The 15,666-nt window shown below is 42.3% G+C and overlaps 1 protein-coding gene across 3 annotated transcripts in view; it reads right to left on the bottom strand.

The window, feature by feature from the left end:
• Nucleotides 1-15,666, bottom strand: part of JADE1 (jade family PHD finger 1) — a 46,687-nt gene that overhangs the window by 10,534 nt on the left and 20,487 nt on the right. For 2 of the 3 annotated variants that reach the window (XR_014269191.1, XM_082483043.1), the window contains exons 3-8: nt 14,494-14,576; nt 10,828-10,985; nt 6,390-6,577; nt 3,004-3,215; nt 1,415-1,582; nt 691-807 (exon numbers count right to left, since the gene is read on the bottom strand). Coding sequence is in view for 2 of the 3 variants with exons in the window: in XM_082483043.1 (XP_082339169.1) it covers nt 691-807; nt 1,415-1,582; nt 3,004-3,215; nt 6,390-6,577; nt 10,828-10,985; nt 14,494-14,576 (926 nt within the window). In the remaining variant the exon portion in view is untranslated. The remainder of the gene's footprint in view (nt 1-690; nt 808-1,414; nt 1,583-3,003; nt 3,216-6,389; nt 6,578-10,827; nt 10,986-14,493; nt 14,577-15,666) is intronic. The other variant, XM_082483044.1, reaches the window with a different exon arrangement.

Here is a 15,666-nt window from a genome sequence, read left to right as displayed (position 1 = left end):
GCTTGAATCTCCAGGTGGACCAGTCAATCAATCTGTTTCTTTCCTACTGCTCAAAAAGCCTAATATTGAGCGATCAGATATTCTCCTCGGCAACTTAAAAGCTGGACCAACAATAAAACAGTTACAGAAAAAATAGTTATAGCCAAAACACTCCAATGTTAAGTAGCACCTAAAATTAGAAATTCAAAGCTACAACTAGCTTTATCATGAAAGTGAAAGTGTTCACTTCCACTGACTTCACCAAGAGCTGGGCATGCTCATCACCTTAAAAATTCAGGTTGTTACTGGAAATACTCAACTCCCACTGAGGTATCCAACTTGTCTTAGAAGTCGCTAAATAGCAGATAGGTTTCAGCACAGAAGATTTCAGCATTCAAGCTTCATTTTTTTATGCGGTACATCACAGAAACATAGGGTTTTTCCTCTACTTAACAACATTTAAGTTTTATTTCAGTGTACTAATAAACGTATTAGCATATCTACAAATTAGGAAGTCTTATGGGATGACCTGGCTATTATTAAAATTTTACTAGAAAGTAAGAGCATACTAACATTTCAAAGTACTTTGTGTGCAATAAAGTCCATAGTAACAAACAGGAAATCAAAGGTTGTTTACTGCAGATCCACATTTTGTGTATCTACTAAAAGCTGACAAAGCAAAACACACGGAAATTTGTGCCATTAAATTACCTGTATAGATGCTCCAACTTTCTCATTACAAAGGCTGCACACCAGTGCCCATCTACTGCTGGGAATGTGAGAAACCTTTGTAATGGGCTCCATTTTTTCTGGGCTTCCAATGCTCACCTAAGAGAAAAAGGTTAAAAACCACAGAGTGACTATTACACTGTTAACTGAAAAGGCAAACAATTTTATCAAAGAAATCAAATGCCGTGTGTGCGTATGCAAAATTAGCATGTTCCAAGTTCCTCTGTTTCTAAGGAACTCAAAAAATTAGAATTCCTTTTTTAAAAAATCCTCACTGCATGAACAAAACAGCTTCAAGGTGAAGCCCTCCAAGTTAAAATGATCATACAGGATGAGTATTTTGATTATGAGAACCCACACTAATTCTCACTGTCACATCCAAACTTTCCTGATTCACCTTTAATGTTCCGTTTACAAAATAAAATGGTACTTTGTCTGCTTTTTAAATGAGCTTTGCCAGCAGCAAAGGCCTAATTTTTTGAGGCCTAGTTTTGGTTGACCAAGGTAATTACTTTCTTTATAAATGATGCTTCATCCTGCCAGACTTTACACCTAATGGAAAATCTTTTATACTGTCTTCCTAAAAATTACCATGTATGTGCTACACACAGTGTAGCAACACGCACTGGGTTGAAGAATTTTTTTAACAGATTTCTTCTTTCTCAGAATCACTGCAGCCTTGAACTCCCAGAGGATGGGCACCTACCTCTGGAATCCACAAAGCACAGCTAACGTGGACCCACTTGGTGCCACTCCGGGTTGGCTTCATGGCGCCACCCTTCTTGGGACACAGCAAACACTTGGGCTGAACACCAAGTGCGCACGTCCTGCACAGCCAGCTGCCTTCCGGCACCTTCAGGATCCCGTAACACGCCTGTATTCCCATTTACAGAAAAGGGAAAAAAGAAACAACATGCATTTCTGTTACTTTTTAGCTGTTTACACATAGCCTCTCACAACTCTCAAAATGTTCTTTATGGAATTTCTAAAACTATAGAAACATTAGCTTGTGGAGGAACTCATAAACTTGGCCAACCACATTACCCATTCATTGCCCAAAAAGATCTTTCAGTGAAAGCAGCAGAAGTCATGACCAGCTGTTATGCAAAGAACCACTGCCCACTTCAGCTGGGAAAATGAAGAATGTGTTTACCAGACCAAAGAACAAGGGGACTCCCAACAGACAACCCTACCAGTAGTGAGCTAGGATGAAGTTCAGTATCACCAAGACTACAACTAACAGGAACTGGACTGTATTTAATTCAAAAGGCAAGAATGACAAATTCAAGAGCTCTGCTGTGCAAAACTCAAATGTTATTCCAAAGCACTGGGGTTTGCTTCTTATTCAGAGGGAAAAGTCCAGAACAGCACCTAATTAAGATCACTTTTTTCAGAAGATTACATCTTTATGGAGACCTCCATCCAACTTACTGTCAGTTTTAACCCTCTTAAGTTTCAGATTTGATGAGATCAGAGAACTGCTACAGGTCTAAAAACGTCCACTTTACTCTGAGTATCTTGCAAGATAGCCATCTGTACCTTACAGCTGTCACAGGCATTTTTCTTTACCATACAAATGCATTTCAGTAACACATGCAAGAAAACGCCATTCTTGCTCATCAGACAACACAGCTTTCTGAACGCTGAATGACAAAGTAAACTTCTTAAAGTTGGGAAGGAAGGACAGGCTGATAGGAAAGCATCTGCCACAGTAAGAAGCATCCACAAAAACAGGCTAAAATTTTATCCCATGCTAAGACGACTTATTAACTGCCACAGAAAGGTGGCACATAATAGTGCTTCATTAGCTCAGCTCAAGTCAGTAGATTATCAATTAAATTAAAAGGACTGTAATAAATCCTACCTGTGTCCCTACTGATTGCCTGAAAGTTCTTTTTTCCTCTCCCTTCTGAGCCGAAGCTGCTCATACTAAAGGTGTGTTAGCCCCAGAAGTGCAGAGAAAAAGAATATAGCAAGAGAAGTGACCAGGTGAGAATGTACAACAATACACACGTGTATGTTTTGGGGAAGCTGTTCCTCACCTTGTAACTTCCTCCACACAGACACAGTACCACTTTTAACCCTCTCCGCATGACATTTCTAGAATTACATGTAACAATCCTCTTTCTCAATTACATAATTCCTGAATTCATCCTAGCACTGAATGGTGAATTCTGCAAGAACTTAACAGATCAATGTCTGTCACTGGAAGAAATCCAACCTGTTACGTGTAATGGTTTGGAAAAGTTTCTGTCACCACCCCTACACTCCCCTACTGTGCCCTGGCTGCCATACCTGGTGCACACAAATATTGCATTTGTCACAAAACACCATTTCATTGCCATCTTCTCCATCTGGAGACTGACAGACGTCACAGACAACATCTTCATCATATTCAATTCCAAGTCCTTCTTCCGTCTCAATCGCATGGTTCATGTTATCATAGCATCGTTGTTCAAACTCCTCTATGACCCTTTCCATCGTGTACTCGTCCAGCTCAGGCATCCCTGGGAAAAAGGAGTTGTTACTTATGTAAAGGAAAGAGTGGAAACCCCCACCACACACAACTCCAGCTTCTTTTTTAACAGCTGAGTAGATACAGCCGACCCCCACACGTACACAGGTCATTCCGAGACAATCATGCCTATTTCAGCATAAACTAGGGAAACTTAAAAGAAAAAGTCAAAGAAGTCTTATAACTGTATTAAACTAATAGAAGTGGAGTATCCAAATCAATCTTTCAAAATCCTGAGAAAAACTTTCTTAAACTAATTTTGTCTTCCTGGTCTTGTTCTCATTTCTCCTTCTGGGACAGCACTGTTTAAGGCTTTTGCTCCAATTTTGCAACCCAGATGTTGACTCTGGTGAAAGATTTAAGAGTGTTTTGAACCAAAAGTGATGGGGGTAGCAGGGGAAATCAATGACAAAATCTGCTATGATACCTGTAGCAAACTTGCAGCTTCTAACAACAGTTGATTTTTTACATCTAATCTGGGATTTGGTCTCTTCAAACAGCATCCATCAGAAAATTATTCATGACACCACAGCTACAGGCTGATTACATTATAGTATTCTCTAATTCAAATTTGTTAATTATATTAAATTACTATTACAGACCTGAAAAAATATCTATCATAGAAACAGCAAGAAAAATATCAAAAAAAGAGCACAGTGCTTCCCGTTCTGGCTTCCATCTCTCGCTTGCTGTGACAATGAGCTGGCTGTAATACTTCCAAGTTGGTACTACACCAACCTTTACCACAAAATCATGCCACATGATCACCTGTGAAATCAAGAAAGCTATGGTGCTGCAAAGCATCGCTTTCCTCTTCTGAAGTCAGTTTAGCACAAGAATTTCCATATACTTGTATCACTATAATGAAGCGTAGGCTAAGGATATCCTGCTTTTGGTCTAATTCCCAATACCTAACATTTACTATGATATACAGAAGACGGCAACCTCATGATATATGTTTTAACAAGAAAATCCTTCCTTTGGCTCTCCCTGTGAATAACTGAGCCACAAATTCCACAAAACAAAGAAGAAAAAATCCCTCTCTAGCTCCCCCAGATCAGAAGACAAACAGTCTACAAAAGTACTTCCAGCTTCCCTTACTGACAGGTAAACCCTTGCATCCCATACTACTTAAACTGAGCAGCTGAAAGGGAGCAAGAGGGAACATCCAAAATCCTGCTGATGAAAGACACTGAATTTTGCCCTGGAGCCCAGATATACGGCACTGGCAAAGCAGATGATAGCAGGTTTTAGACCAGTTTGCAACTAAATTCTAACCTCATGACTGCTATCACTTTATAAAAACCCCTTAGAGATATGTCATTGACTGTGCATTTATAAGGGTTAAAAAAGAAGGGAATCAAGGGGCTGTGGCTTCGGTTCAAATGTTAACATTCATTCTTTTAAAGATAGAATATGCATTTTCAGTACCTGAAGCACCCTAACAGGTATCAAAGAAAACACGGGGAATTCATAGCTGCAGGAAACCGTAAAGGAAGTGCTACAGCTGCAGATCAGGAAATATTTCACTTTTCAAATGCCCATTAACACTATCTGTAGAGTGCAATGTCTGATAGAGCACCCAGGTACATATTTCAAGACCTGCAAGGTACTGCCTGGTACTGACAAGAGCATTTCCTTCTCTCTGCGTACAGCAAAACTGAGTGGATAAAGATTTGCAGCCAACAAACTACAAGAAACTACACCAGAACACAACATGGAAGATCAGATCTGTAAAATTCTAGCTGTTCCGTGTTTTGTGTGCAATGCGTACTTTTGAAGGTTATGCTGGTGCAGCAGGATGGCAACCACGGGGCTTCGTGCACGGGTACAAAGCTGCACAATGAAGAGCCCCTTGTGCGCTTCATCACTAATGCTATTCACACCCCAGTGTAACACTGTGATAACTCTCCTCTGGTTTTGGCAAAAGACAGACAGACACAAGGGATTATCTACATTGGGTAGACAGAGATCAATGACAAATCATAAAATCTATTTTTAATTTTTCTTTGAAGAAAGCCTGGGATTTGCTGCTGCTGTTTTCCTGAAGATAACTGGAAAGGTAACCTAAACTCTTGAGCTGTTTTGAAATCGTATAAGCCCGACACTAAACCTGAGCAGGCCTGACTTGAGATCTAGAAAAAAGGCTTGGGTAAGAGACCAAGTCAAGGTTGGGTCATCTGTTTCTTCCATATGTGGGTTTAAAAAGGAGAAATCTTTAAAGATTTATAAATGGTCAATTTGTGGTTTACCAAGTCTTCAGCCATGCCACATATGGGCTACAGCCAGGTAAAACCCATATGACTACACTGTAACCCAAAGCAGGGAACTGCCACAATGCTAAAACAAAAATCAACAGTGTTCACCAACATGTCCAAACCTCTTCTAGCTGGCACAGCCTCTAAACAATGTGCTAAAAGTTCTGTGCTGTCTTACATCCTCTTCAATTCCATTGAAATCCCCTTCTGAAGCATACACCTTACCAGAGAAATGTTCCTGTTCTTGCCCTGCTCCCCTGCCCCTTCCCACACACAATCCACCCTGTAGAAAAGGGAACAGTTGGTCCCCTTGTGACAGCTCCTCTTCCTGCTCCAGAACTGGAGCACACCATCACATTGGGGAGGGTCCTCCAATAAATCACTGCAGGAATTCCTTACTGTCTCATTCCCTGCACAGTTCAGCTGGCATAGGTTCCCTAAACCTCCTGAGACTCCTTGTCTACCTTCTTTGCACTGAACACCACCAGCTAAAAAGATGATATGAATGTGTGACACAGAAATAAACAAATAAATAAAAGGACTAACAGGAAAAACTACTTGAATGGTCTATCTGATGTTCTCTTCAAGGACCATGATGGCAAAATGGGAACTTTTGTGAGAATTCCCTCGTGAAATGGAAAGCAGCAGAGAAAAAAAACAAGCAGCCAGATTCTGACCTGGTCTGAGCAGATTCAACTCAGCAGTTATGAAAGCATATCTCTTCAGGCTTAATCACATCAGGTCTGGTTTCCCATGGCTACCCCAACTCATATGATTACTATCTCTTCATACCTCAATCATCTCTTCCCACTGCTGCCCTCCCTAAAATTATTCTTAAGATTGCCAGCTTTAAAAAAAAAAAAAAAAAAAAAAAAAAAAAAGGCAACAAAACCACACTCATTGCTCACCCATTTCTTTGAATTCTTCATTGGCAAGTTGCAGCCATGCTACGTCCACATCATTGAGATCGTAGCGACACACGCTGTCTGCTAATGTTCGAATGTCAACATAGCCCAGCTCTGGAGGCTCCGAACCTGAAGAAACAATATACTTCCTGGGACGGGTAAAGGTGACAGCTTTCGTCTCAGACACAATCCTGAAACAGAGACAGACATCAAGTATGCTGGGTTGCTGAGAGACTTGTTTCTAGAGCATTCAAAATGCCTCTTTCTAAGTGACTAACAATCATCAGCAATCATCTAACCACCTAAGCAAACATCTGGCACCACAAAGAAAGCAGTACAGTGCACTTTCATAATGGATTAGCAGTATTATAAGAAATTAATTGGAGTTGTCTAGAAACCCAATTCATTACCAGAATTCTAAATAAAATGAAAAGATTAGAAGACAGAGCTGTGCCTACTCTTACCTGAAATTCACACGTGTTTAAAGCTAGAGTAGGAACACTATTTATGTAGTGATGGCTGCCATATACACAGATGTTGAACTAAAAGACTTTTTTTTTAAATCAATCTCTTTAGCTAATACCAAGATCAAGAAAATTAAAGGAAAAAAAAACCAACAGTATTTCCTACTACATTTGAAGTTTTCTTTCTTACAGTATGTGCCTTCTGAATTATTTTTTTTGGTGTGTTTGTATGTAGCTACGGAATTGCCACTTTTGTGAAATTCAGAAGACCTTTCCACAGAGAATCAGTACTTTGCACTAGGTTCACCTTCACTTACCCAAGCAGATCCAAGCTCTGGCACCCTGGGTCTGCACTTCCTCTTGTGCAATCACTAATGTCACGCTGGGCCAAGCGCAAATATGAAACGGCTGCTACTGAAACTACCTTCTCTTAGGTTTTGGAGGCTCCAGCTGGCCAACAACCAACCGTGAAAGCGTATTTTAGCTACAAGCCAACTGGAGTTTTGTTCAACCACAGGCACTGGTTCAGGAAACGGTAAAGTACCTACAGCACATAACTTGTTCTAGGTCAGATTCCTGCAATGCCGCAACTTTGCAAAACCAGGAGCTAGGGGCAAAACCACCCAATTCACAAAGGACAGCAGTCATTCTACCAGCAAGCTGCTGACTTGCCTCCAAACACCAAGATAACTGTGTCAGTCCTCATACAGCACAGTTCTCTCAGTAGAGGACACGGCACTTTCTCTTAGTTAACTGTACACACTGAAATTCAGATTGGATGAAACCCACTACACGATGTAACGCTGGTGCAACAGGCCACACTGCCAAATGACTGCCTCCTGCAGCACCACTGTTGATGACTTTTTGGTACTCTAGTGCTACAAGGGAGGAGATAGCACCACTCCATGTGGACACAAGTTTCTGCTGGGAACAGCCTATGCCACACAACAAGCAGGGCATCCTCCACCCTATTTTGCCCCCATCTGAGGTCCAACGTGTTAACTCCTCCTCCTGATCTGCTGCTACTGTATCTGCACACATAGGTCTCAGTAAATCCTCTACCTATTTCAGTCTCCTGCACAGCCCTAAATCTTCCCCTTATGTAGCTTATTTCAGACAACAATCAGAAATGGTGGGCAAGAGCCAAATGCTGAATTTGGGGCTTCTGAGGTGCAGAAGGGGACTGTGGAAGACTACGAACCTGAATGACCTTGCCAGCCTAACTACACTGCCCGAACTGTTCCTGGTCATATGGCACAGTATTAAAATATTACAGACTACTACTACATCTCACAGAGAATTTACTTTAAACTGGGCACTGCTCTCTGAATCTTCTGTAACGTAAATTCTTTCCCGAGTACCTCTCCATGCGGAAATCATAACGTCTGGACAGCACCCTGCACGTGCTGGCTAAAAACCACTGTAGTGGCACAGGAGAAATAAGCACAGGTAGTCTGGCTTCAAAACCAACCACCTTCATCTCTTTATTTCTGTGATAGAAAGAAGAAAAAAAAAAAGCAACACTTACTACATACCAAAAAACACGTTAAACTGAATTACCCATCTGACTGCATGCTTACACTGAATCACCACACAGACTTGCTCCTTTCCCCACCCTTCTGAACCTACTCTAGCTGCCGACCGGTTGCTACAAGGCCAAAACCTTTTATTGCCTATTAAGTACCTCATTAGCATCAGCTGTCTGTACTGTATTCTCCTTCTGTTCTACACCAGCTACTATTTGACTATTGCTGATGCAATTTACAGAACATGTTCCTCCCCTCCCAAAGTTAGGCACAGAACAGTTCCAGCACTCCAGCACCACCACTCCAGAGCTCTCCAAGTGTTCTGTGAGGGAGCAAACAGGATAATAATCAGGCATCAGAGGGCCACTGGTCACAGCAGGTGCTCACCAGTAGAATCATACAAGATAGCTCAGCAACTAAAAAAGAGTGGTGCCTTCTGTGGTGATACTGACAACTACACAGAATCACAGAATCACAGAGTTATCAGAGTTGGAAGGGACCTCTAGAGATCATCTAGTCCAACTCTCCTGCTAAAGCAGGATTGCCTAGAGCACATTACTCAGGACTGCATCCAGGCCGGTCTTGAAAATCTCCAGGGAAGGGGACTCCACCACCTCCCTGGGCAGCCTGTTCCAGTGCTCTGTCACCCTCACCGTAAAGAACTGTTTCCGTGTATTTGAACGGAACTTCCTGTGTTCTAACTTGTGCCCATTGCCCCTCGTCCTGTCTCTTGGAACCAATGAAAAGAGCCTGGCTCCATCCTTCTTCAACCCACCCTTTAGATACTTGTATGCCATAATAAGGTCTCCCCTCAGCCTTCTCTTCCCCAGGCTAAAGAGTCCCAGCTCTCTCAGCCTTTCCTCATAAGGGAGGTGCTCCAAGCCCTTAATCATCTTAGTTGCCCTTCGCTGGACTCGCTCCAGCAGTTCCCTGTCCCTCTTGAACTGGGGAGCCCAAAACTGGACACAGTATTCCAGTTGTGGCCTCACCAGTGAGGTGAGGCCACAGGTGCCTTCTTTCCCTCTCTCCTTTAATATCTCACATTTGGAGCAACATCTCTGTTGGCCACTGGCAGAGAAAAGCTCTCTCCAAAGTGAGTACCTGGATCTGATATAGCCACCAAAACACCTCCTTGAAAGACAGGAGGTGGTAATCCCATGGAAGGTCTCCCTCTGCTAAAGTCGACAGGTCTCCTGGCCCTCCTGCAGCCTTGGGAGATGCTCAAAAGAGAAAGCAGTACGGAAAAGATAATGCGAGCGCACAGGTACAATATGCATGCATTTACACAGGGACTGAGTGAGGTCAATGTGGAGCAGGCTATGAGCACTGCAGGGAAACAGTATGCTCCCATGTTCTAAACTGCACAGCAGAGAGGAAAATGCCAATTTCTCCTTTGAGCTCCAGGTCCAATCCTTCACAAGGAGAAAGAAGGAAAGGGTTTACCTGATGTGTGGGTAAGTTACTCATTGTACAGACCTAGTGGAGCTGTGCAGTGGTCTGCAGGTTGCTGCACAGAACACAAAAAGTGCTAACAAACATTCCTGTAGTCCCCCTACTCCAAGGTTAAAGCTGGCAGATGCAGACCTAATAGAAGCAGTGTAGCGTTACCCAGAATTTTCCGCTGTATATCAGAGATTGGGCTGTTCTGGCCCCACCAGCACTGATGGGTCATTTGGTAATGCCTTACGAGCCAGCCTGGACTTACGCAAAGAGCTCTAGTATGATTAAATGGCAATGATCCATGTTCTTCTCACTTTCTCCAATCCAATCCCAACTAAGCATAAAATAGATAGATAGGCTGCAGTGCGCTCCTGCCCTTACAAGTATACTGTTTAATTTGAAACAGAAAACATTATCTAAGTGTAACAAGCACGGTAAGGAAAATAAGGGCTTCTTGGAGAAGAGCTAGAAAATCTCACATTAATGTATTTAGTTACATGCGCATCTGGATGGTTCTTAAAACAGCTGAAACGTTGTACAACAAACAATTTCCTAAGTTAGTAAATGAAACAACCAAAAAAATAACATGAAACAAAAATAAACGCTATGTTTCCTCTAGCCCTTAAATCTGGCTTCTCACTGTTCCTTGAAAGGAACCTATGGCTTGGAACTAAGCACAAGAAGCATCAGACAAGGGCTCTCCCAGCAATGCTGAGTGAGGTCAAGTCTGAGCTTAAAAATAGAAGCTATTTTTAAGGTTCTGTCATCACACTCCATCCTAATGCCAAAAATTATTATCTGACATTCGTATTTCAACACACAGGCAGAACTGGCCTGACTCTTGATATCTCCGACCATTCAAAAAGCTGAGGCAGGTTGCTCTTCGTCTGTAAGAACCAAGACCTTTCTAGCTAGACACTGTGGAATAAAGCTGAAGAAGCCAAGGCAATGTAGACATAAGCTGCTAGCATAAATGTACGTGTATTTTGTTTACATTCCTCCAAAGTATACCTGGCTACTGGTTCTGGGATGGTCCCTGGGCTAACTGGCACCTGAACTCCCTTTTCCCACTCCTGCCTCCAGGGGTCTGCCAGCACATAGTATTCATCAGGGTTCAGCTGGAAGGAGTCATGTAACTTCATGGCAGTGATCAGGTCCGTTCTGAACACCTGCAAAGAGAGTGACCGAGAGAGAAAAATAGAGACACTGACATTTGATATTTACACTCTATGATTCACAGCTTCAGGGTAACCATGGAGTACAGTGTGTAACAAGGTCACTGTATCAACAGTGAACTAACCCAGCCCACTGCAGGACAGAAGTTGAGCTTCATCATAGAGAAAGGGGTGGCTGAAAGTGCAAATACTGACAGAATTACTTCCAGCTAACTCCACTAACACGTCCTGGTGCTCCCCCTGCACTGCAGACATGATGCTAAAAGGTGCTACCCACTTTTACCTCCGTTTTGGCTGCAATAAAAGCTGCAGGAGCGTTGCGTCTTAAAACAGCAGCACAAGGAAGACTCATTTTTGCTCCAAGGCTTTTGGTTTTTTTTTAAATTATTGGAGCTCTGACTAATCCAAAGACAATCTAGAAATTCCCTGTGGTAGAAATCAAGGCGTGACTCTACCATGACCAGCCGCAAGAGGAAATTCTAAGGAGATGACTCTTTATGCAAGTATTTAAAATAATAACCCAAAAGATGAAATAAAATAAGGCCCAAACTGGAATTCTGGTGACAGCTCCACGTTCAGCACAGGTGCTTGTTATTCGATCAGCTACAGACACCTCTGCATCATAGCTGAAATTTTCCTTTGCCTTTGCAAAGGCATCCACCTCTAAAATATGCAGGATGTTTGGCAACTTTTGGGTTAGCAGCAATAAACAAGCAGCAATGCTGTCTGCAACAAGCTATAGAATGAAAGAAAAAGCGATTCACTCTCGTAGCAGGCGTGTTGTGGTACGGTTGTGGCAGTTTCAGCCCGGTTTCCCACTGCCTGTCTGGGCTGCAGAAAGCAAAGGGTGCTATTACAGGCATCAGAACTGCAAGCCCGCACTTGTTTACACGTCTTCCAGCTCTCCCCACCCTGCTCTCCCTGCAAGGCTGTAGACTACAGCAACTGCACTCAGCACTCCTCACCTCCACAACCACAAATTTTTAACTACTCAATGCCACATTCAAAGGAAAGGGTTAAAAAGCAACCAAGTGACAGAAAATAAGCACAACCAGGACAAGAAAAAGGTAAGTAACATCTTAAGAAAAGTTCTCCTGCAGACTTCTCGGTTTGTGGCAGACAGAGTCAACAACCACCCAGCCACACGTTGCAGAGTTACAAAGGAAAAGACAAATTAGCTGGACAGTGCTCTTAGATACTCTTATGGGGCTGCTAATGGGGCAAAGTACACAACCTGCCAGTCTCCTACCCAGTCCCAAACCAATGGCAACATTGGCTGGTTTACGTTAGCTCCAGCCAACTGTTGCACATGGCTGAGGAAGACCAGATTTATACAGAGTACTAATTAGGCAGGCCTCCCCAGGACAGCCGCTTCTGTCATACACTATTCACACACCTGAAATCTCAATAGATTCCCTATGATTTGGGGGAAGTATTTTAGCAAAACAGTGAACCTGATGGTTTATTATACTTCTGAGAATATTTCAACATGTGATTTGCCTTACCACACTGCACATCTTGAAACCCCTCCTCCCGCCCAACACATACATACTATCCCACTTCTGTCTCAGTATGTTTCCGTTTCCATTCTGGTTTTGTCACAAAAATAGCATAAAATCATGACGTTTTTCTTAACACTTGTCTTGACATGTTCAGAAAAACTGCCAACATTAAAAAATGAAGAATAATATTACCATAGGAAGGAAGGGGCGAATGCAGGTAATGAAATATAATGAAATGTTTTAAACAATCAAATTACAAGTCCTGTGAGGCTCCAATCAAGAAATGAAAAATACGCCACAAAGTAAACTGGCTCACAAAACAAACAAGCACAGCTGGCCAGGGGGCTCTGCACTTCGAAGTGATTTGAATTAAAGCCATCAAATGTCAAATGAAAAGAAGACTGAAAATATAAAATGGTATGCAAAACTTGCTCAATCTGAGAGCCAAAGTAACTCAGCCTCTCAGATGCATTTTTCGCAAAACTCCCTCAAAAGCAAAGCTAATGCAGCACCTGACAGCCAAGAAACTCTTTCCCAGGCCAGTGGCCCTGTGACACCATTCTTTCTGCTCTAATTTCTGATGCAATCAGACTGCCCCGAGCAAAGCAGAGCTTACAGAAGTGCTGGCTCTCAGAAGCACTGAACACTTCAAAGCTGAAGGGTGAAACCCTGGCCACGCTGAAGTCAATGGGAATTTTGCCACCAACTTCAATGAGACCAGGATTTCACCCGGGGAGTTTAGCAAGTGTCACTTTTCTGCCAGCACGCTTATCATCAGAACACTGTGCTGTGGCGAGCAGAGACAATGCAAACGGAGGGAGGGAGAGAGGGAAAAGGCTGTGGCACAGAGCTAAAGGGAAGTATATGAGAAGTACATCCAGGCTGAGAAAACAAGAGAGAACAGCACAAAACTGCAAAGATTCTGACAACAAATGCAAGGAAAGGGAGAAGAAAAAACAGAAGCACACAAAACCCAGCAAGGTTCGTAATTATCTCAGATTATTTCTTGATAGCCTTTCCTGAGGTAGTTCTCAAAACTGGGTCTAAGGGCTACTTCTAAGGGATGTACAAAAGATAACTAAGGAAACCAAGCCTCTCACCAGCAAGAATAAATTTACCAGGGGTCTCCACATTCACACACACCCCCAAAAAAATAAAAGGGGTCTTTAACAGCCAACAATCAAAAAGAAGATTGGAAAACACCAGTACTAGGTGTAGTTCACACTGAACAATGAATGGGATTCTTCTTGTGAAAACTCTTCCCTGGGACTTAGGTATACTATCATGGGGGAGATTAATAAAGAATGTTTTTTCTCAACATCAATCACTCACTAATGCATGAGAAATACATGTATTGAGCAAGTACGTTAAATGAAGAAATTCCATTTCCCAAAGCTAATGCTTTCTTTGCAGCCTCTACAAAGTCCGCAGTGTAGTATTTGCCTGAAGATAGGGAGATTCATCAAGAATATTTCCAAAGAACTGGATCACTTTTATGTGTTACTAAGAGTTGATCCACCCTGGGAAGTTCAAAGATTTACATCTCCCTTGATACGATGTCCTCAAAGCACTACGCAAGACAGAACTGTCAGGAAGCAGATTTCTAGTTTCACAAGCACTTTAACAAAGATCACATACCATGACCCAATGCCAACTATGGAATAAATGCACCTAATTTAAATGTTCACAAATTAAGCTACAAATAAACCCTGATGCCTAAAATACTAGAAGACTCTGCAGCTATGTTGAATGGGTGTCAGACTATAACAAAATTCACAGATAGAAATTAGTGGCTGTGCCAACAGCTGAACTCCCTAACCTCCTGGCAAACAGGAAAAAAAAAAAAAGGGGGGGGGGGTGAGGGGGGGGGGGGTGCCAGCTACAATGTAGCAAAAAGAAAAGAAAATGTAAATCAGAAGAAATCGATCCATTACCAGGAACATGTATATGGCTTTATATCTGATAGATGTAAGAAAATGCAAATCAAATTCCAGAAATACCTCAGAAGGTTTTCGATCTTCATGTCTGGAACACGAATTCCTCCGATGTCGAGATCTGGAATGCTGGGACCAGGTGGACAGACCTAGGATACAGAAATGATCATTTGCAGACACTGCTGCCATCTATCAATAAAAGCCTTTGCTCTCTCCGCACACCCAAGGCGGTCAAGTGACTTCCGTGGGACTATATGAGTAAGGCAAGCCAGAGGCAGGCTTCTCCGACAAACCTCTAAAAGACTCTTTTAAAATGAACCAGAAAATAAAAGTTACTTGGTCGTAAATTTCTGTGATTACTCTTTTGCTTTTGTTTTGCTTGTGATTTTCTACTGATACATATATATATTGGCTGCACTGCGTTTATCGGCCTTCCACCCAGCATTTGAAGAGAGCTACCTCGTAACATGCTTCCCCCTGAGCGTCAATAAACCACTTTCTGCAGATTAATAACTGACCAGGAGGTCTGCTGATAGCCTGAGATGTACTCTTTGAAGCTAATGTATTGATGTCCTACATATCTCTATCGGTCACCCAAATTTTACCAGAGCAAGCCTTTTCAAAATGAAGCGCGCTGCCACACACACAGAGTGGAGCCCAGAGCAGAGCCCACAAAACAAGCTGTTGACTCTTCTCTTGAGCAAATCTCTCAGCACGGTTGTACGCTTTTTGTCTGCATACTTATTCATTACATTCCAGAGAAATTATACCTTTTTGTCTTGAAACCTTTTGACAGAGTCTCTGTCAGCTTTCAGAAATATTGTAACAGAAGAAAAGGAAAAAGAGAAAGAATCTACACTCCACTGACAAGGTAGTACTTTGACACCAGAGTATATTATACCTGTGCAAATCAATTAATTTTAATTCAGTAAGATTTACTGGTACGGCAGGTATTTTCCACTGCCAACTACACAGCAGTAATGAAAAAAAAGCCAATAAATCCTTACGGGCTGGAGAGATGAAGAACTTGTAATAAGGTCTGTATGATAGGGAAGCTAGGACCTACATGTTGAACACTAAAGGATGAACACAGATTTTGCAACTCTGGTTATTTAACTGTAGACAGATATGACAGACCCAATGCAAAAGCCTTCCCACACTGCTCATTTCTTTCCTGCCTGTGAGCATAGATGCTAGGAGTAAAAAGCGTAAGGCTACAGTCCATAAGAGCAACATCAC

The sequence above is a fragment of the Vanellus vanellus genome (assembly GCF_965231255.1).
Source record: "Vanellus vanellus genome assembly, chromosome: 4".
Classification (NCBI taxonomy): domain Eukaryota; kingdom Metazoa; phylum Chordata; class Aves; order Charadriiformes; family Charadriidae; genus Vanellus; species Vanellus vanellus.
This window is presented reverse-complemented; position numbering and strand designations above follow the sequence as displayed.